Source organism: Mus musculus, chromosome 14 (genome assembly GCF_000001635.26).
Source record: "Mus musculus strain C57BL/6J chromosome 14, GRCm38.p6 C57BL/6J".
Lineage (NCBI taxonomy): Eukaryota > Metazoa > Chordata > Mammalia > Rodentia > Muridae > Mus > Mus musculus.
The window spans coordinates 70264363-70285109 of NC_000080.6; the positions used below are offsets into that span (position 1 = coordinate 70264363).

General features: G+C 41.1%; 1 protein-coding gene across 11 annotated transcripts in view; it reads right to left on the reverse strand.

Annotated features, from left to right (window-relative positions):
- The window catches only part of Ppp3cc (protein phosphatase 3, catalytic subunit, gamma isoform), a 71673-nt gene that overhangs the window by 46499 nt on the left and 4427 nt on the right, over positions 1–20747 (reverse strand). For 9 of the 11 annotated variants that reach the window (XR_003950829.1, XR_003950828.1, XM_017315924.2 and 6 more), the window contains exons 2-3: positions 2947–3144; positions 2268–2392 (exon numbers count right to left, since the gene is read on the reverse strand). Coding sequence is in view for 5 of the 11 variants with exons in the window: in XM_006518714.4 (XP_006518777.1) it covers positions 2268–2392; positions 2947–3144 (323 nt within the window). In the remaining 6 variants the exon portion in view is untranslated. The remainder of the gene's footprint in view (positions 1–2267; positions 2393–2946; positions 3145–20747) is intronic. The other 2 variants (XM_030247691.1, NM_001304992.1) reach the window with 1 other exon arrangement.

The window sequence follows — 20747 nt, forward strand, 5'->3', positions numbered from 1 at the left end:
AACTGTGGTCAGGATGTAAAGGGATAATAATAGGGCTGGAGAGATAGCTCAGCAGTTAGAGTACTGACTGCTCTTCCAGAGGTTCTGAGTTCAATTCCCAGCCACCATATGGTGGCTCACAATCATCTGTAATGAGATACCTTCTTCTGGTGTGTCTGAAGACAGCTACAGTGTATTCATATAAATAAATACAACTTTAAAAACAAAAGAAATAATAATAATAATACAAAGAAGGAGGAAGAGGAGGAAGAAGGAGGAGAAGGAGAAGGAAGGAGGAGAAGGAAGGAGAAGGAGGAAGAGGAAGAGAAGGAGGAGGAGGAGGCCCAAAACAACAAAAATATATTTAATTAAGTAAAACAATGAATAGATAATTGAAAACACTCTTTATTCTTTATCTTCTACCTTTTAAACACCCACCCATTAGCACTATCTACTGAAGTGCACAGCCCTGCAGTCAATTCCTGACTGCAATAGGCAAGGTCTTCAGTGACACATCTCAAGACATGCCTTCCACCCATCCCAGTCTCTGCCCAGAGGCTATCCCCGGGTGCTCACTGTGAGCATGAGCAGCAGGACAAGGCTCAGCAGGAAAATGTCATAGTCTATAGCAGTATCCTGTGTCCTTCTCAATCTGACACTAATGAGTCTGGGGTAGTAACAGATAAAACTCAACTTTTCTGATTTAGAATGCCTACCCTACACACACACACACACACACACACACACACACACACACACAATGTTTTTTCAGAGCCAGGAATTAACATCAGGGCTTGGCATGCTAGACAAGAACTCTGGCAGTGACTTACACCCTAGCTCCCTATACTGCTACTTAACTGAAGAGTAAAATAAACATACGTTGTTGTTCATTCTTCTGGGGTCTTCAGAACTGACTCTTCTTTGAAAACTGAGTCAGACAGTTGAGTTACATTTAAAAACAATAGAAGGAAAAGGAGGACAAGGAAGAGGAGGAGGAGGAAGAAGAGGAAGAAGAGGAAGAGAAGGAGGAAGAAGAGGAAGAGGAGAAGGAAGAAGAAGAGGAGGAAGACAACAAGGAGGAAGGGGAAGAGGAGGAAGAGGAGGAGGAAGAAGAAGAGGAGGAGGAAGAGGAGGAGGAAGAGGAGGAAGAAGAGGAAGAGAAGGAGGAAGAAGAGGAAGAGGAGAAGGAAGAAGAAGAGGAGGAAGACAACAAGGAGGAAGGGGAAGAGGAGGAGGAGGAAGAAGAAGAGGAGGAAGAAGAGGAGGAGGAAGAGGAGGAAGAAGAGGAAGAGAAGGAGGAAGAAGAGGAAGAGGAGAAGGAAGAAGAGGAGGAAGACAACAAGGAGGAAGGGGAAGAGGAGGAGGACAACGAGGAGGAAGAAGAAGAGGAGGAGGAAGAGGAGGAAGAAGAAGAAGAGGAGGAGGAAGAGGAGGAAGAAGAAGAGGAGGAGGAAGAGGAGGAAGAAGAGGAGGAGGAGGAAGAGGAGGAAGAAGAGGAGGAAGAGGAGGAGACCTTTCTCTAGCAGGAGCAGCCAATACAGTGAAATCCCCACACTATGAAGAGCACATAGCCTAAAGCACTAAAACACGACAGAATTTGTCACCTCCTGTTCTTTCTAGGGCATATTACAAACTTAATTATGAAGACTTCTTCACACAGGATCTTTTATTTGTGAAGCAGATGTGCTATAATTACATGGTCCTCAAGCCTTTGTATTGGGCCCTAAAATCATTTTATGTTCACCCACAAAAGCACATACCTGTTTTTAATCCTACTCATGTTCCATCATTTAATTCTTAAAACATAAAGGTAAACTGTCAGTTTTTATTGGCTTCACTTCATCTTTTGCCTTCTAGTGGACATTAATGCCAGCCGTGTGCAACAGGACCAGAGTCCCTCCTGCAGTAGCTCAGCCAGCAGTGCCTAGTTCCCACAGGAAGTTAACCTAAGCGTTGGCTGCAGTATTATAATTAAGGTACTTAGCTCAGACACTGTTTAGAATGAAAAGCTATGCATGTCCCTATATCCCAGACAGCTATCTTTAAGGAGAAAACCTTAGCAAATATCTATTTTCAAAATTAGCTTAATATAGCCTCCCATATGACAGGTTTTCTACAGGTTAAAAGGATAGATTTTTTTGAGAAAAAAAGCATATCTCTATTAGTTGAATGTAATAAAGTGGATAAATTCTATCAGCATTCATATCTTAATCTTTTCTACTAAGGAATGGAGAGCAGATCTTTTAGAATATGATACAATAGGGGCAGTACAGCCATGTTAATTTTACCTCTATACTGAAATAGCCTCTGTCCACATAGTCACCCAGGAAGAGGTAGCGAGTATTACTAGGTGATCCCCCAACTTCAAACAACTTCATCAGGTCAAAGAATTGTCCATGAACATCACCACACACTAGGCGAGAAAGACATGAGGTGGAAACTGTGCGTTAGGAAGAAGCATCAGGGCAACAGGACTTCAGTTTAATCACTTTCCTTTTCACTGCTCTTCTGTATATTTAGCTACTCAATCAGAACTCAATGCCCCTATTATCAATATGAAGCAGTTAAGAGTATGCTTCTTTTTAAAAAGATTTATTTTTAATTTTGTGTGTATGTGTGCATCTGTCTGGGAGAGGGGTGTGTGTACATGAGTACAAGTGTCCATAGAGGCCAGAGGTGTGGTATTCTCCCTACAGCTGGGAGTTACAGTGGCTCTGAACCATCTAATATGGACACTTGGAACCAAACTCCAGTCTTCTGCAAGACAGGATGTGCTCTTATCCACCAAGTTTCAGACCCTAATGTTGTTTTTTAAGCAACAAAAGTCAAAATCCCTAGATTGCTTCAAAATTAGAGAAATATTTATCACACTCATTTCAGCTGGCCTTTGGTAATCATTTCTCAAACTATCACAAACCTAAGGGCTGGCACCCACACGTGTGCGTTTCATTCACATGTGTTTCATACCTGTGATCGGAGCCTCCACCTCTATCATGGTCTTCTCCTGCTTCAGGATGGCAGCCCCATCATTGATGATCTTTAAGGCCACCTCCTCTTCCACCCGACCTTCTTTTACTAAATGGTTTTTCAAAAGATCCATTTTAGGTTTCCCATTCTCAAAAACTTCCTTCAAAGTTAGCCGTCGGGTTGGAGGAAAGGGGACAGCTAAGGAAGAGAAAACAATTTCAAATATTTAAATGTACCGATAACAAGCACAGTCATACTTCTTAAAATAAACTAAGCCTAATAAGCAATCATAACTGCACAGTCTTAGAATGTGAAAAAGTCTAAGAAGCTGTGTAGCAGAATTGATCATTCTAGTTTTAAAATGGTCACAGTTCAAGTTATGTGGTTGTCTGTACATTCATGACTACATCCACACACATCCACTGAATGAATAGATGAAGAAATGAACACAACAAATACATCTGTCTAAGTGAAACAGCTGGCTGAAGAAGGAGCTCAGTTGGTAGAGTACTTCCCTTGAATAGAAGAAGCCCTGGGTTCGATCCCCAGTATCACATAAAGCAGGCTGGGTGGCTCCCACTTCTAATCCCATCATCACCTGGAATGTAGAGGCAGCTGGAACAGACACTCAAGGTCATCCTCAGACACAAAGATAGTGGAAGGCCAAACTGGACAACATAGGACCCTGAAGCCATTAATATCCACTTCAATGCTTGACCTCTCATAACTTTCAACTATGAGGCAAAACCTTTGAAATGAATTAATTTAGCAGGCTGCTAGATTCCACCAACCCCAAAGCTAAGAATCTCATTCATATAGCATCTAAGACTTATTAACTTTGTTGTAACCTGCTAACTCAATATCTTCCTTTTTTTTTTTTTTTTTTTTTTTCGAGACAGGGTTTTTCTGGATAGCCCTGGCTGTCCTGGAACTCACTCTGTAGACCAGGCTGGCCTTGAACTCAGGAAATCCGCCTGCCTCTGCCTCCCAAGTGCTAGGATTAAAGGCGTGCGCCACCACTGCCTGGCTCCATATCTTGATCCTCCTGCAACTATAAAAAGTCCACATAACCTCTTTCATGCTGTAACGTTATTGGAGTGTAGAGTTATTCATCTCGGCAATCTGAAGACTTTAAAAACACCCAGAAAGACAGACCTTTCAGTATGTCTGTGAAGGTGCTTCCAGAGGGGCTTTACTGAGGGGATAAAACCTATTCTCAAAGTCAGTGGGCACGCTCCAACAGGAAATCCAGAATAAAGGGGTCCAAGGGAAAGGTAGTGTGCACCTGCGGCCTCCCTCGTGACTTCTCAGCAGGGGCATCTTTTGCTACTTCAGCTTCCTAGCACTGCCTCTTCTCGGGTGCTCCAGGCCTCAGTGCCAGATTGGTACTGTGTAAAGCATCTAGCTTCATGGACAGAGCAACTAGTGGGTTCTCGGCTCTCCACCATACAGATGGCCACCACTGGGCCCTGTTACATGTGTCAACCTAATACATCTCCTTTTATAACAGAAATATGCACATTTATTGGTTTGCTTCTTCTATAAAACCCTGACTATATGAAAATTGGTACTGAGAAGTGGGGCTATTACCCTGACTATTTCTCTACTGTATGAGATTAGCATCACTAAAGAACAACCTTCCATTTGTACTGGGCCAACAGGAAATGGACTCAATAGCCCCAGTTTATTAAAGTAGAAAATCTTTTGAAAGAAGGGGTTGAAGAAAGAATGCAGCTGAAGGGGTTCCACACTCAAAAATCAACCACCTAGAGAAAGTGTTTCCCAGTTCAGATACAACGGGCACAGAGGCTACGATATCTGCAGGAGAGACCCAAGCTTTATCTTGAGTTGCCAGAACAACTGTCCACGTGGTGATGGTTTTACAGCTAAGCAAAGTTCAAGAGTGAGGGGATCGTGTGGGCTGGCACCCAGGGCCACAGCAGCTGGAGCCACTCTTGCTTTCCTACCATGATATACTACAGCCTCAACCTAGGAGCCAAAACAAACCATTCCTTCTTCAGTTGCTATTTGTCAAATGTCAGGTCACAGCAAAGACCATGGTCACTCATATTTGGCTCTTATTTCCTTTGAAGTGAGAGATGTGTTTTAACATAAGAAAATGATGATGATGATGTAGTAAAAGATCTATATTTAAATAGAAAGCTGAAGTGCAAGGTTTTTGTAGGAGTTTAGGACACAATCCCTGACCTGAAGGTTCACAATAGACTAGGTTTGACCACCTGTCTCCAAAGTCAATTGAAGAGACAGATCAAGGCTGAACTAGGAAGTACAGAAATGTCTGGTAACCTAAGATCTGCTTTTGAGTTTCTGGAAGGAACTCTGAGTCTTAGAGAAATGAGGAGAAGGGATGGTGTTGCACAGCTGGTGTGTTTGCCTGACTGATAAACAGCTAACCTTGACTAGAATGGTCGAGTTGACCATTATTTTGGTTGATCCTGCAAGGTCCTGCTGGCTACATAAGAGTCTTTACTGCTTGAGGAGGGTGATAGAATTCTCATCAAGAGATTACTTTTGCATAAGGAATCTGCCTTAGTTTCCTTCATGGGATAATTGCTCCTCCTTGGCAGAGTAGTAACATCACTGTGTGATCTGCCTACAAAATTCTGGAACTTAAAAAAAGTACCTTAGATTCCCGTGTCTTCGTTCTTGTATTTTACAGAGAGGTTAGGCAAATTTAAGGCTAACAAATTTTATATAAGCAGTTTTTAGATGGACACTCCTTAAGTAATTAATATGTCTATGTGCACAGCTGAGCAGGAATCAGACCTGAAGTTTAACATAACAGAAGAGACAGACAAAATAAAGTCACAGATGCCAATGTTTTATTCAGCTTTTAGTTACTGTGCGCCTACAGTGACAAGTTGGTGCTTCTTAGGAAAACCAATCTTTTAAGTCCCTATAAGATCATAAAAGCAGTTAAGATTCATGAAGTGTATAGCATGATCCAAGAGGGCTGGCAGAGCATGCATGAGGGCTGGGGATTAAGTTTCAACATTTAAAGTTTAAAAAAGAAAATCCTGAGACAGAGACAGAGAAAATAAGAAGCCCAGAGACTGCCCTGAAGGCAGTAGGGAGGGGCTGGCAGCTTTAATACTGTGTGCTCAATCTGTACACTTCTTCTAGTTGTTCAAAATCAAACTGGTCTAAAGAGGAAGGTTTTAAGCCATCTAAAGCCATGATTTTAAACGTTACATAATGAGGGTGTCCTCCCTCACAGACCAGCTGAAGCGCTGTGGTACTGATATTTACACAGTTACAGTTATGGATCAGCTCACCTGGAACCTTCCTTTTTTTTTTTTTAAACTTGCTGACTGTTTTGGATTTTGGTAATGCTGGGGCTCTATCCAAGGCCTTGTTCCCTCTAGGAAGCCTCTGTTGATGAGCTATATTCCCCAGGCCTACAATTTGTTGTTGTTGTTGTTCTTAATCATCTTTATTTACATGTGTGTACACTGGGACCATTTTGACATTGGTTATAACAGAACTGATTGTTTTCTTTTGAAGACAGATCTTTTCTTTATGGAAAAAAATGTATCAGTTTATTTATTTTCTTTATTTTTTAAGGATTTATTTATTTATTATTTATATGAGTACACTGTAGCTATCTTCAGACACACACCAAAAAAGTGCATCGGATCCCATGACAGATAGTTGCGAGTCACCATGTGGCTCCTGGGAATTGAACTCAGGACCTCTGGAAGAACAGTCAGTGCTCTTAACCATTGAGCTATCTCTCCAGCCCCTTATTTTCTTACTATTAAGTAGACTATTTAAAATTTTTACTTATTGTTATAAGTTAATATTGCTACCAACATCCTTGGGTTGCTGTTGCTTTTGAGACAGCATCTCTATGCAGCCTAGGCCAGCCCTGAACGCTAGACAATCCTGTTTTAGCTTCCCAAGAGCTGAGGCTCTAGCATGACCACCCTCTGCTAAACTCCTTGTATATTTCTTTCCCACAATCTTTGATTTGTCACCCTGAACATAGTGACTTAAAACAATAATTATGTATAGGTTCTCTCATGTATAGACTCAGTACTATGAGCTCAGAGAAGACACAGCAGGACTGCTCCCCCACCATCCTCCCGCCTCCCCCCCCCCCCCCCAGCTCAGACAGCCCAGGGCAGTCTCATCTGATGAGAATACCTGTAGGTGGCCTTTCATGTGACTGAGTTCCAAGGACAAGCATCTTAGCCACACCACACCACTTCCAACTCAGACCATTCGAGCATCTCAAGCTTCCCAGGTTCAAGGGGAAGTAAAGGGGCTTCCCCCGTAGCCAAGAGTGGTGTACACCTGTGAGAGCTGGAGCCTCGCTGGCACTATGGCCATTTACTGGAAGTGAAAAGGCCGTCAGAGGTAGAGTGCTTGCTGGGTATAAGTGAAGCCCTAAATTTAATACCCAGTAATGTCTACCCCTATCTGAAAAAGGAGAGAAAACTAATACAGGCCCTTGACTAATCCTTCAAGTCAAAATGTTCTTTTTCCAGCTTTTCAATAATTACAAATACTTATTCTTTGGTTTGGTTTTGTTTGATCGGTTGGTGGTGGTTTGTTTTTCTGACTGTTTTTTGAGTAGAGTCTCCTGATATTATAGCCCTGGATGGCCTAAACTCAGAACACAGACCAAGCTAGTTTTAACATTGCATTGGTTTCCTTCTCTGCCTCCACAATCCAAGGTTACAGGCATGCTAGCCTACAGAGACACTCTTCTGTCACACTGAGCATGAAGTATAGCTCTACCATGAGATGAACCCCTTACCCCACAAATACACAAGAAACTCACACTGGCTGTCTTTTAAAATTAAAAGAGAGAGGCTGGAGAGATAACTCAATGGGTAAGAGTGTTGGCTGCTTCCCTAGGGGACCTGGGTTCAATTCCCAGCACCCACATGGCTCCTCACAACTGTCTGTAGCTCTAGCTCCAGGGGACCCACTGCACTAGGCATGCATGTGGTGCACTGAGTATTGTGCATCCATTCAGGCAAAATACTTATACTCATAAAATAAAATACATCTTTAAGGGCTGGAGAGGTGGCTCAAAGGTTAAGACCACTGGCTGCTCTTCAGAGGAAATGGGTTCAATTCCCAGAACTCACATAGCACCTCGAAACTATCTGTAACCTCAGCTCCAGGGACCTGACACCCCATACATATGCAGGCAAAACACCAAAGCACATACAATGTAAATCATCAATTTTTTTTTCAAAAAATTAAAAGAGAAACCACAACTTGTCTGCACGATGATTCATAAAACAAAGTGAGCACAGCAACCCACAACACACATCACAGATGATTAAAACCCAAAGCAAAGCCTTCAGCTTCATGTCTAAGACAAGACCCTCTAGCACATTAAGTCAACGGCAACTGTAAGCATTGGAGTCAACTTAACACTAGAGCGTTGCAATGTCTAACAACTCTGTTTACACACTCTCCTGGTGCTGGCCCAGATGGCAAATGTCTACCTAAAATCTGACAACTGTTATTATCCTAGCAGCAGTACATGATGAGTGCCTGCCTATAACTGCTTCCTTCTCAGACAATACCCACTTTCCTCTGAATCTCTCTGACTGTTGAAACATGTGAAATAAGTCTAACCTTTTTTTTCTTTTTTAAGAGTTTGAGAGAAAAATAACTGAGCAAGCAAAAAAAGTAAATCTCTTGTCTATCTTGTTCTCTTCCCTATGGGTCAAGATTCTAGAATGTCAAGAGGCTCCCACCCCCTCCTTTATTGTTAGTACTACAAAGACCTTTACCCTTGACCATCACTAAATACTAGAATTATCATTCAGACACTTGTAAAGGTAAACAATGAAAATCAAATTGCAAACAATTGTGGACTGGTAAGATGTCTCAGCAGGTAAAGGAGCTTCATGTTCCTGCTTGGTGACCAGAGCTCTATCTCAGGAATATACTTGAAGGTGGAAGAGCCCCGCCTTCACACAGTTGTCCTCTGACTTCCACATGAATGTCCCACACCCATGCATGCATACATAAAGCATGCACACATGTACATACACATGCATGCCCCACACGTCATGCACCCGAGTGTGCCCATGCATATACACACACACACCATGCAAACATCCCCACACATCATGAGCACACACGCGTAATATTTTTCCCTAAACAAAACAAGCAGATGAACAAATAAAAAGGAAGATCCAAACTGATTATGACATATATGGAACATTATTTCAAACTAAATACAAATTCTGTCTGGGATAACCCAGTGTGTCATCTCCAGATCCCTCAATGCCACTGTGTTGCTTCTGTCAACCAGATGGCAGAACAAATCACCATCCAGGAAATAGGCCAGTGCTTGAGGTCAACATATCTATCACAAATGGCTTGATAAGCATTTACAACCTATTAAAATCTCGTTGGTTTACCTCCCTTAAGTGGTAAATACCCTGGTTTAACTAAAGAATGATCAGAGGTGGAGACAGAGAAAGAAAACAGAAGCCACAAACCACTGACTTGCAAGCAGAGAAACTGAACCAAAGCAAACACCACTGTACAGTCCAGGTCACCCAAGCTCAAGCACTGTTTTTTGAGGGCCACAGACACTCAGTATCCCAGTCCAAAAACTGATCTACAACTTCAAGGGAGCCTGTGCAGAATAACAGCAAAACCATTCAAATGAGAATTGAGCCACCCTTGAGCAGACTACTAACCTGACTTCAGCTCCTTTATACCTTCTGCAGACTTTCTGACTCCTCTCAACATGCTCACAGCTTTTAGGGGGTGAAAATACTTTCTACAATAAGCTAAATAAATAAAGTTTATTTTTCACTATACCATGTTCCTGGTGTTCTTCAGTGGTGGGCTTTATATTTTAAGGAAGCAATTGATGAAAGGGATATGAATTTTGCTAAATACCTTTTAAAATTATATAATATAGTCATTATTAAGTCAATATTACATTACTTTAGACTTGTGTTTCACTCTATTGTAAGCTTGTCAATGAACAGTAATACTATTAATATTCAATTCAGTTGGAATTTACCTATGAATAAGAATATTGACAGATGTCAGAAGATAGGAAAATTCACAATTTCTGTAAGACTAGAAAATTATAAAGCAGTTCAAGGTGGTAGTGAGCTTGAGGTCTTTAACTTACTGAAGCAAACCACAGGGCTAGTGAGATGGTTCAGTGCCTTTCAAGCACAAGGTCTCAAGTTCAATTCTTAGAACCCATATAAAAAAGGTTGGCAGGCACACATAATCCTAGTGCCTTAGAGACAGAGATAGGGTTCCAGAGCATACTATCCTGTTTGCATAGCCTGCTTGGTGAGCTCAGGGCTATTGAAAGATTCTGTTTCAAAAGTAAAACTAAAGCTTCTATGTCGTAGCACACACCTTTAATCCCTGCACTAGAGGCAGAGGCAAGATAGTCAAGGTTATATAAAGAGATGCTGCCTCAAAATAACACCACCACCACCACCACTGTGTGTGTATACATGCATGAAAAGTAAAAGATTTTAACTATTGAGCCATCTCTTTAGCCCCTAAAGAATTCTTAGAATCACAGATATTATATATTGGGCTAGGGATACAGCTCAGTGGTAGAACTCTTGCTTAGCATATTCAAGGCTCTGCATTTGATCCTACCACCACGCAAAGCACACACACACACACACACACTCACAGTATAGAGAATAGAAAACTATTTTTTAAAATTAAGGAGTATAAAAAAATACACAAATCTCTTAGAAGCCTACCAATTAAAATGACCACTGGTAACATAATAAAATAAGCATAATTACCTGTGTTGCTGAAATACAGTTTTTACAGTTATACTGTAAATATTTTAATTTAGTAGCAAGCTACTCAAATTTTCTTATACAAATAAATACTGATAACAATATAATTTACAGAGCCAGGATCACCTAGGTAGTCTGCTGCTGTGAAATATTAAAAGGCTCCCTGCTGATTGCTTTGCTGATAAAGAAATAATGTCCCTGCAAGCTGTAAGCTGTATTTACCGGCCAGTCTACTCTGCTCATCCATGAATCATCAGTGAGGACTTTGGTATCTTTTGCCTACTTTTCATGCATATGGCTAATTTTACAGTTCTTTAAATATAGATGACTAAAAATAAACTCACATATTAAAGCTATCTGGAACCCCATCATACACATTACAAGTGCTCTCCCTAAGCATACCTTTTAAAAGAAGGCATTTCAACCTAGACAATATTTAAAAGTACATCTTATCTTTCTAAAACAAACTATTAATCTCACTGACCAAGGGGCTATTTGTCCTTTTCTTTCAGATTTTCAGTTAAATTTCTCAGTAGCCTATCAATTCCATAATCTCATTTTAACCAAAGTAAAATTTGAAATCTGCATTAACTTTATTGTATGGCCTCCACAACCACATTTTAAAGATGAATTTATTGATGTTTAAGCTATCTGCTACCCACTGTTGTGTCTGGCCTAATTTTTACACACACACACACACACATACACACACACGCGCGCGCGCGCGCATACATACATGTGTATGTATATGTATGTATATATGTGTGTATATATGTGTATATATATATGTATGTATGTGTATATACATACATACATATATATGTGTCTTTAAAAAAATGAACAGATAGGGATAGAGAGATGATTCAGTAGTTATGAACACTTTCAGAAGACCAGAGTTTGGTTCCCAGTACTCAAATAGGGAGGTTCACAAGTGCTCCAAAGGACCCAGCGCCCTCTTCTGGCTTCCTTGGGTGTGTGCATGTGTGCCCGGGACCCACCAGCCTCCACCTCCTCAGCACTGGAAGTACAGGCACTGGCTACCACAGGAGTGCTAGGTTCAAACTCTGGCCTTCATGCTTGCATAGCAAGCACTTTGCCCACTGAGCCATCTCCCAGATCCCTTCTTCCTAATACACAAATCAGAGCATTCTGCTGTGGGCTGGAATGAAGATAATCAGAGAGATCAATCAGCAAGTTTGAGGTAAGCAGTAACTATGTAGACAGAACAGATGCAAGATGCAGTTATCAAAAGAAACGGGATTTGACACAGTTCTAGATAAACCTCCAAGAATTCTATTCTTAAAAGAAGCATGCACAAGGCATTAAGAGGAAAGGGTTAGACATCATAAACCTGACTTGCATCCAATTCTTCAGAGACTGAAACAAAAGTCCAGGATATCAACTATTATCAAGTTATTTTTAACACACTTCACCCCTGAGTTGCACCAAAATATTGTAAGAAACTTGAAGCTCTAGTCTGAAAGAGAACCAAGAGCCAAGATAAAAATACTAAACCACATGACACCTTTATGGTGTCAACGTCAGTTATGTGCAACAGGCCCCAAGCCCACTGCCCTCTTCCCTGAAGCGACGACGGGGCATTTTATTCTTCTGTCACTCACTTCCAGACTCAGACTGCCGACCTCCTTGATTGTATTTAAAAGCAACAAACTTAACCAGGCATGGTTAAGACTGGAAGGATTGGCTCAACCACCTCAGCTACATAGCTAGAGGTTACCCTGGGCTACGTGGGACTCTGTCTCAAAACAAACCAACAAAAATGCAACACGCACCGAGGAAATGCACTAGCCACAACTACCATCACCTGCTTCCTTACTAAGAAGAGCTAAGGACGACTGGTGTGCAAGGTCACACACTCCGTTTCTTTATGAAGCTTAGACATCGCAGTCTCTATCTCCTACGGCAGGCAGGAGATTAACAGTTCAAGTGCAGTCATCAGTACCATCTTGATAAAAGGCTGGGAGATTTACTAACATGAACACTACATACTAATGAATCCGTTTCTATACCCAGACTAGACTTCTGAGTAACAGTGATGTTTGTCTAAAGTGAAGCTCTGGAATCTTTGGTAGACAATGAGCTAGAAAGGTTTTTAAAGTAAAAATTCTAAAATGCCAAGGGAAAAATACTAACCAAAGAAATAATTACATTATAGTTAAGTAAATATTTATCTACTACTATCTATCTCACTGTGTGGTAGCATGCGGCATATATAAGATTAACACAGGAGCCTCTTTACATTCTAGTTAAGTAAGATAAAATAATTCACATAAACAAGATAAAAAGGCCACGTACAACCGTACAGACAGCTTGTAATCTCAGCACTTGGGAAGCAGAGGCAGGAGACAGGGGCAGGAGGATCAGCTCAAGTTTGAAGCCAAGCTGGCATATGTAGCAAGTATAAAGCCAACTATCTACCTAAGAGTCTATCTGAAAACAAAACAACAACAGCAAAAACTATAAACACAAATGTGAAATACACACGTGTAGAAAACTACAGGCCGTGCTCAGACAGACAGACTGAAGCATGTAGGTCTACAAGGAGAGGAGACAACTAATGATGGCCACAGAACCCTAAGCTTTAGGCAGCTCCAAAGTCATTTATTATAGTAAAAGAAAATCCTGGGGCTGGAGAGATGGCTCAACAGTTAAGAGCACTGACTGCTCTTCAGAGGTTATGAGTTCAAATCCCAGCAACCACATGGTGGCTCACAACCATCTGTAATGAAATCTGATGCCCTTGTCTGGTGTGTCTGAAGATAGCTACAGTGTACTTATATATAATAAAATAAATAAAAATTTTAAAAATCCTTTAACTCTTGAACAAAATTTTAAAATAAAGTCGGGTAGCAATGGTGCACGCCTTTAATCCCAGCACTTGGGAGGAAGAGGCAGGTGGATTTCTGAGTTCAAGGTCAGCATGGTCTACAGAAGTTGTTCCAGGACAGCCAGGGCTACACGGAGAAACCCTGTCTCAAAAAACCAAAACAAAACAAAAAAATTAAAAATAGATATATTAAAGAGGAGAAAAGAAAATTTCCAGACACACACACACATACACGTATATAAAATGCATTTATTTTGTATGTATGAGGTATGCATGTGTACTATGGGTGTCCTTGGTGCCCACAATGGTCAGAAAAAAGAGTTGGGTTCCCTGAAGCTGGGCTGTGAATGGCTGTGAACCACTACGTGAGTGCTGGGAATCAAACTTGGGTCCTCTTTAAGAGCAGCCAGTGATCTGAACCAGTAAGCCATCTTTTCAGCCCTCCTAAGGATATTTAAAATAAACTACTTTTAAAATACAATTTGACATAAAGTGGAACAGCAAAGAATATAAATGCCATATGCCAACTGTGTAAATATAAAATATTCAAATTTTCCAAACCCATTTCAAAATTTTAATTTTAATCATATGTATGTGGGAGTGTATGAGTCCAGCCCCTCAGAGGCACCAGATCCCCTGGAGCTGGAGTTAGACATCTGTGAGCTGTCTGATGTGGGTGCTAGGAATCAGACCTGGGACCTCTGGAAGAGCAGCCATGCTCTTAACCACTGAGTTTTCTCTCCAGCCCCATCTCAATGAAGAAGAAAACAAACCCAACCCACACTAATCTATCTTCTACTCCTCTTCCTTCCTCCCACAGGTTAGATGGAACCTGAAGGAGTGCACCCTTCCTATGTTTATATACTTTGTTAGTAATGTGAATTTTGAAGTTTTACACCAATATCTTTTTTACATAAACGGTACTGCACTGTATATTCTTTTTCAAGTTACATTTTTAGACTAACCAGGGCTTTGAAGACTTCTCTAGAATGTGGGCAAGGCACCCTTGTGTTCCCTCAAGGTTTCTTCTAACTCCACAGGAAACCAAGCTTTTAACCACCTGTCAGTTTCTGTTATGTTACTTACAGTACTTCCAACTCATGAAGCAAAAGCTTAATAAAACCAGATTTACAGATGTTTCATGCTAGAACTATAAAGATGAATTTTTGGTGAGGAACATTATTTGTGCTGCTATAAAGGAGAGATATTGCAAGAAGTTTTATATTGATGGCACTGTTGAATAGCATTTTATTATTACATATGTAAATGCTAGGCAAGCCCTTTACCACTGAGACAGGCTCCCAACCCACTGATAAATACCTTCACTGTGGTGGTCTATAGGCAAGATCACATAAGTAAGCAAGGCATACACACACAGACAGACACACAGACACAGACACACACACACATAGAGACACACATGCAGGCACAAACATACACACAAATAGCAGGGTATCATAAAAATAGCCACCTCTGGATTTATGCCAATGTCACCCTGTTGTTTAACATATAGGACTGTGGTGGTATTTAAGGTTGAATTGAGACTATGGCAAAGAGGGACTTAGGGGGGTGGGGGTGGGGGGCTTCTATACATTTTCTTGTAACATTTGTATATAATTATCAAAATGAAAATTAAATTTAAAATTAAGTTTGTAAACTAAAGCACGATGAAAGAAATTCCACAACCTTTTTGCCACCAAGTTCAGGCTGGCATGTTGCTATACTAAACACCCAGCACCTAAACAGCGTGAGTAGTTTAAGCAAAATAAAAATAAAATCTACTTAGACCTGAATAAATAAGAAAAGGCTACACTGAGATGACCACTTTAATCCTAAGGTATAAAGATAAATCTGAAAAGCTACTGGCCTGCAGGCAACAATTTTTAGATTACTGTATGTTCTTACCTTCATGGGACAGGAGGGTTGATTTAAATAGCTATGTCTGTTCACCACAAACAACTCTGCTTCCTTTCCATTTGAAGTCAGCAAGCCGGCCCTACATTTGCATGTTTGTTTCCTAATCTATTCACCTGTCTTTCCAATAGTGAGCTATTTACTGCTAAGGAGGTTAGATTAAATACTGAAGATTACATGTTCTTTGTAGAGTCTTTCGTAACTTATTGGAATAAGAAATTTACTTCAGTGATCTGATGGGAGCTCTTAGAAACCATTCCCCCTGTTCTGATGCTCACAGAATTCACTGTCAAAGAACAGCTATGAAGTAACCCCCATATAGCCACTCACTCACTCAGCAACAGTCAATAGTAACAGTAATTTTTTTCTAGAGGGCTTAAGAGTACTTTATACACGGGGAGGCTTAGACAGGAGGATAATGCATTTGAGGCCAGCCTGGGCAACCTAATGAGAGTCCACCTCAAGAAGAAGTAAAATAAAAAGCAGGGGCTACAGAGGTGGACCCGTGGTTAAGAATGCATACTGCTCTTGCTGAGGCCCCAGGCTCCATTCCCAGCACCGACACTGAGTGGCTTACAAACATCTACAATTCTAACTTCAGGGGATTCACTACCCTCTCTGGACTTCACTGGCGCCTACAGAATAAAACATCTTTAAAAGGGAAAGTCCCATTGAGTGTTACAGGATATTAGGTAGATGGAGTTGTTTAGAGAGGGTGTCTGTCTGTCTAAGAACTGGGATTGCTGGGAGTGGTCTCCCATCTTCGTGACTGCATGCCTGTATACACCTCTGGCACTTGAGGCAGAGTTAAGAGAAGGCAGGAGGATATCAACTTCAAGGCCAGCCTGAGACACATAGTACGATCTTGTCTCTAAAAGCCAAAGACAAGAGTTGACAAGATGGCTCAGCAGGTAAAGGCTCTAACTGCCAAGCCTGACCTGAGTTCCACTCTAGAAATCCACAAGGTAGGAAAGAACTGATTTCTGCAAGTTGTCCTCTGACCTCCAAAAGCATGGCCTGGCCGGTGAGCACCCCTACTACCACCACTAACAAATAAACACATAAATGTAAAACTGCTAATTTATTTCAGTCGTCCTGTTATGCAACACACGTCAAAAGATTCCCCTTTCTATCACAAACTGTACTAAATTCCACACGGAGGGCAGACCTTGCGGTAGTTGTCCTTCACTTATTTTGTTCTCCAGATTGATCCATGTTGTCAGAAATGACAGGATTCCCCCCTTTAAAGATGAATGCATACTGTGTGTGTAAATTTTATGGTTATGGGTACTTATGCTGACTCTCTAACTTGCTTTGTGAATAAGCCTGCATTGAACCCAGGAGTACAAACATCCCTGCGTCAGAATGACTCAGTTTCTCTGCATATATATCAGCAGAGGAATTCTGGATCATGTGCTAGTACTATTTACTTTTTTGAGGAAGCTCCAGATCACAGAAGCAATAACTTCTACAGTGATACCATGTTTTGCATAGCAATGCAGGATAGTCAAAATAACCAGCGTGGGGTTAGTCAACAAGTGCTTGCTTTGCAAGCACAAGAGCCTCAGTTTGATCACTAGAATTCATGTGAAGTTCTGTGTGTGACTAGGGAAGCTCTCTAGTGCTCACTGACCAAGCCAGTCCAGCCTACTTGCTAAGTGGCATGCCAAAGAGAGACTTTGTTACCAAGAAGGTTGATAGTAGTTCTGCCTCAGAATACCTGAGCTTGTGCTCTGGCCTCTACATATATGTGAACCTCAGCTATATATACACCCCACAAACACATGTACCTGCACACACAACAACAACAGTGACAACAAAATAATACTAATAATTTTATAATAGCTCTGTACAGCTAAACCCACCTTATGCCAGCACCCATTAAAACCACCCCATGTTACTTTTAAACTTCTACAAAACCTAGGTAGCCATAGAAAAACACAAATTAAGTCTCATTTCTTTAACCTCTGATCATAAAGTTTAAAAGATTATCAATTTACAGGGTGTGGGAGCAAATCTTTCACACCAGATGTGGTCTAATTTAGTCATCCACTTTCTCATGGGCATTAGTCACAGGCAGCTCCATGGCTCTAATGTTCGTTACATTTTGGGGAGGCTATCAAGTGCTATACTGTGTGAGTACATTCTCAGCAGTATTTAAACCTGTTCAACATAGTAAGAATCCATCAATATTTGCTTATAAATAGACAGATTTCCAAAATTCTATGTATACTACAAAAGGAAATTTCATCATTTCTTTAAATCTTTACAAAGCTAAGGAGACTAAGGTTGGAAAACAATAGATTTCTCTAACTATTTCATGGGCCAGTTTACAAAGAACAGGTTTCCTGTAATTTTCATCAAGATTTACAATTAACACACACCTTCGGTTGGAACCTCAAATATGCTAAGCAAGCTCTACAATGAACTACACACCTCAGCGAATGATTTAAGCTACTACATAAGTGCTAGCATTCACTAAGGTCCTACAAAGGGAACTGTGCTATGCACTTCACATACATTTTTCCATATAAATGCTGAGGACAGTTCTAGCTTGTATTGTAAATCTACAGACAGGAAAATTAACTAACGAAAGCCAAGGAGGTTACAGTGAGGAGAGCACATGCTCTTTCCTATACAATTATCCAAAACATAAAGTTTCTTACAATCGCACCTAAACCCTAGGCACCTAGTCAGTTGCTAGACACCGCACTCAGCTTTAGGATACACAAGTATTGCCCTTGAAAAGAACAATTTATTGTGGAATATTTTGGGAGTAAGGAGAGTAGAACTGAAGAATGAATGGGGTTTTATGAATACCAGGTAAGCACTCTACCATTGAACTATGATGTATACTACTTCCAGCAGGAAAACACGCCCAAATGTTTTAAAAACTGGGTCTGAGAGAAAGCTCAGTGGTTAAGAACACTTGTTGCGCCTGCAGAAGACCTGAGTTCAATTCCTAGCACCCATAGAGTGGCTCAAAAATCTGTGACTCCATTTCAAGGGACCCAACATCCTCTTCTGGCCACACATGGTGCACATACATATATGCAGATAAATGCTCATACATTTATAGATTCATAGAAAATAAATACAGTCTTTAAATGTGTAAAGCAGTAAAACTGTTAGTAGGAGTTCACAGGAAATAACAGCAGCAATGGTGGTGGTGGTGGTGGTGGTGGTGGTGGTGGTGGTGGTGGTGGTGGTGGTGGTGGCAGCATCTAGGCTGGGCAGTGGTGGCTCACGCCTTTAATCCCAGCACTCAGGAGGCAGAGGCAGGCGGATTTCTGAGTTCGAGGCCAGCCTAGTCCACAGAGTGAGTTTCCACAATAGCCAGGGCTATACAGAGAAACCCTGTCTCAGAAAAGGAAGGAAGGAAGGAAGGAAGGAAGGAAGGAGGGAGGGAGGGAGGGAGGGAGGGAGGGAAGAAAGCAAGCAAGCAAGCAAGCAAGCAAGCAGCATCTAACACATATACAGAACCTACTGTGTGCCTGCCACTGCACTTTGGACAGTCTACTAATCTTTCCTATTACCATATAAGTTAGTCTTCATAAGCCTTCTTCTAGACAAGCAAACTGTCGAACTGGTTTGTCCATGGTCATGCAGCTACCTACTAAAAGGAAGAATCCGAATCCAGATAAATCTGACTTTGAAGCCCATGATATAAAACCATTATTCTTTACAGCCGTCTAATAGAGGGGAAAAAAATAACAGAAGTTCGGTCTTGAAAGATAAATGGATGAGGCAGGGTGTAGGACAAATTCTTCACAAATGGAAAACCCAAGAGGCCAACAGGCAGTGGTTAAGTAGGTTGGAGATAGTGATGTGTGATGCTGAAGAGGAAGTGGAGAGAAAGGTTAGATCAGTTTAGCTTGCAGGGTGCCACTGTTCACCAATGTAGAACCTATTCTCTAGGCAGGAAGTGCTCATGAAAGATTCTGAGTGTAGAAGAGTTCTTTACATTAGTCACAGACCCTGGAGGCCGCACGGAAAATGGACAGTTGAAGCAAGAGGTCAGTCAACAGACAGGGAAGACATGAGAGGGATGAAGCAGGTTACTCAGAAACCAAAAGTCCAGCTCACCTCATCTGGTAGGACTGGCTCCCCAGTGAAAAGGAGAAGAGCTAAATGACTGTTAGCAGGTCCCTTGAGCCAAGTGGTAGGCAGGACAGGAAGTAAACAAGAGATTCCTGTAAGTGGTTGTACCATGAAGGCAGTAATGGACTGAGACATGCTTTCACCTCCGTTAGTCATCTGGCCGTTAAGTAGCAGCAACACTCCAAAATGACTACAAGTGGCACAATTAGCTGAGAATTCTCTCACAGATGTACATCTAAAAATTCATTTTTTCCAAAAATGTCACCCTAATGAAAAAGTGTTCTATCTCTACTCCCAAGTATGGCCTAAGAAGGGCTTTAATTATTTGCCACTTTGAGTCCTTAGCATTTCCCTCTCAACTCATCTGGTAACTCGAAGACTTCATAGTAAAATGTGATCGTAGGTTATTAGACTAGGGACATAGCTCAGTGCCCCAGTGTTTGCCCAGTATGCAAAGAACTCTCAGCTCCATCCCCAGAACTGAAAACAAACAAACAAACAAGTAATACACTGCTTTGTAGAAAGCTGTGCCATCAAATGTCTAATATAAAGCTTTGGCCACAATCAATAACACAGGCGAAAAAGCACACCTATCCACTCTCAAAGAAGAAAAGTGTTTAGTAGCTGTCCTTTCAGCAGTCTGAGCTCTGTTCCGATGTAAATCTCAGTGGCAACAACTTCAGGTGTCTTAGGGTTTTCAGTTTGTTGACTACACCTGCAAATAAAGCACAAACCAAACCCTGCTGGCAAGCTCAAGCACATACTCTAGTCTTCTTCACACTGAAAATTCACATATGAGGATGTTGTTCAAGATTGGTACTGTGCTACCCCTACTGAAAACTTAAAGTGCCAGTGAAGGAGCAAAAAGACTTTTAAATGGTGCCCATGCCCTCTGCATCCTTCATGGGAGCCCTTAGGTAAAACTACAACCTTTATGCTAAAATATAAAATCTGTCTAATGAAAGCTTTGATGTGTGTGATTTGCTTTCTTTTGAATTCAAAATTCCCACAACATGGGAATACAGGAGAGTATTAAAGGCAGCTGGTTCAGGTATGAAGAGTTTTTTATTCTTCTTTCTGCCTTCCAAGTTTCATGATTTGCAGGGTTCAGACTACACTTAAAAGAAAAAAAAAAACATAAAACCTCTCAT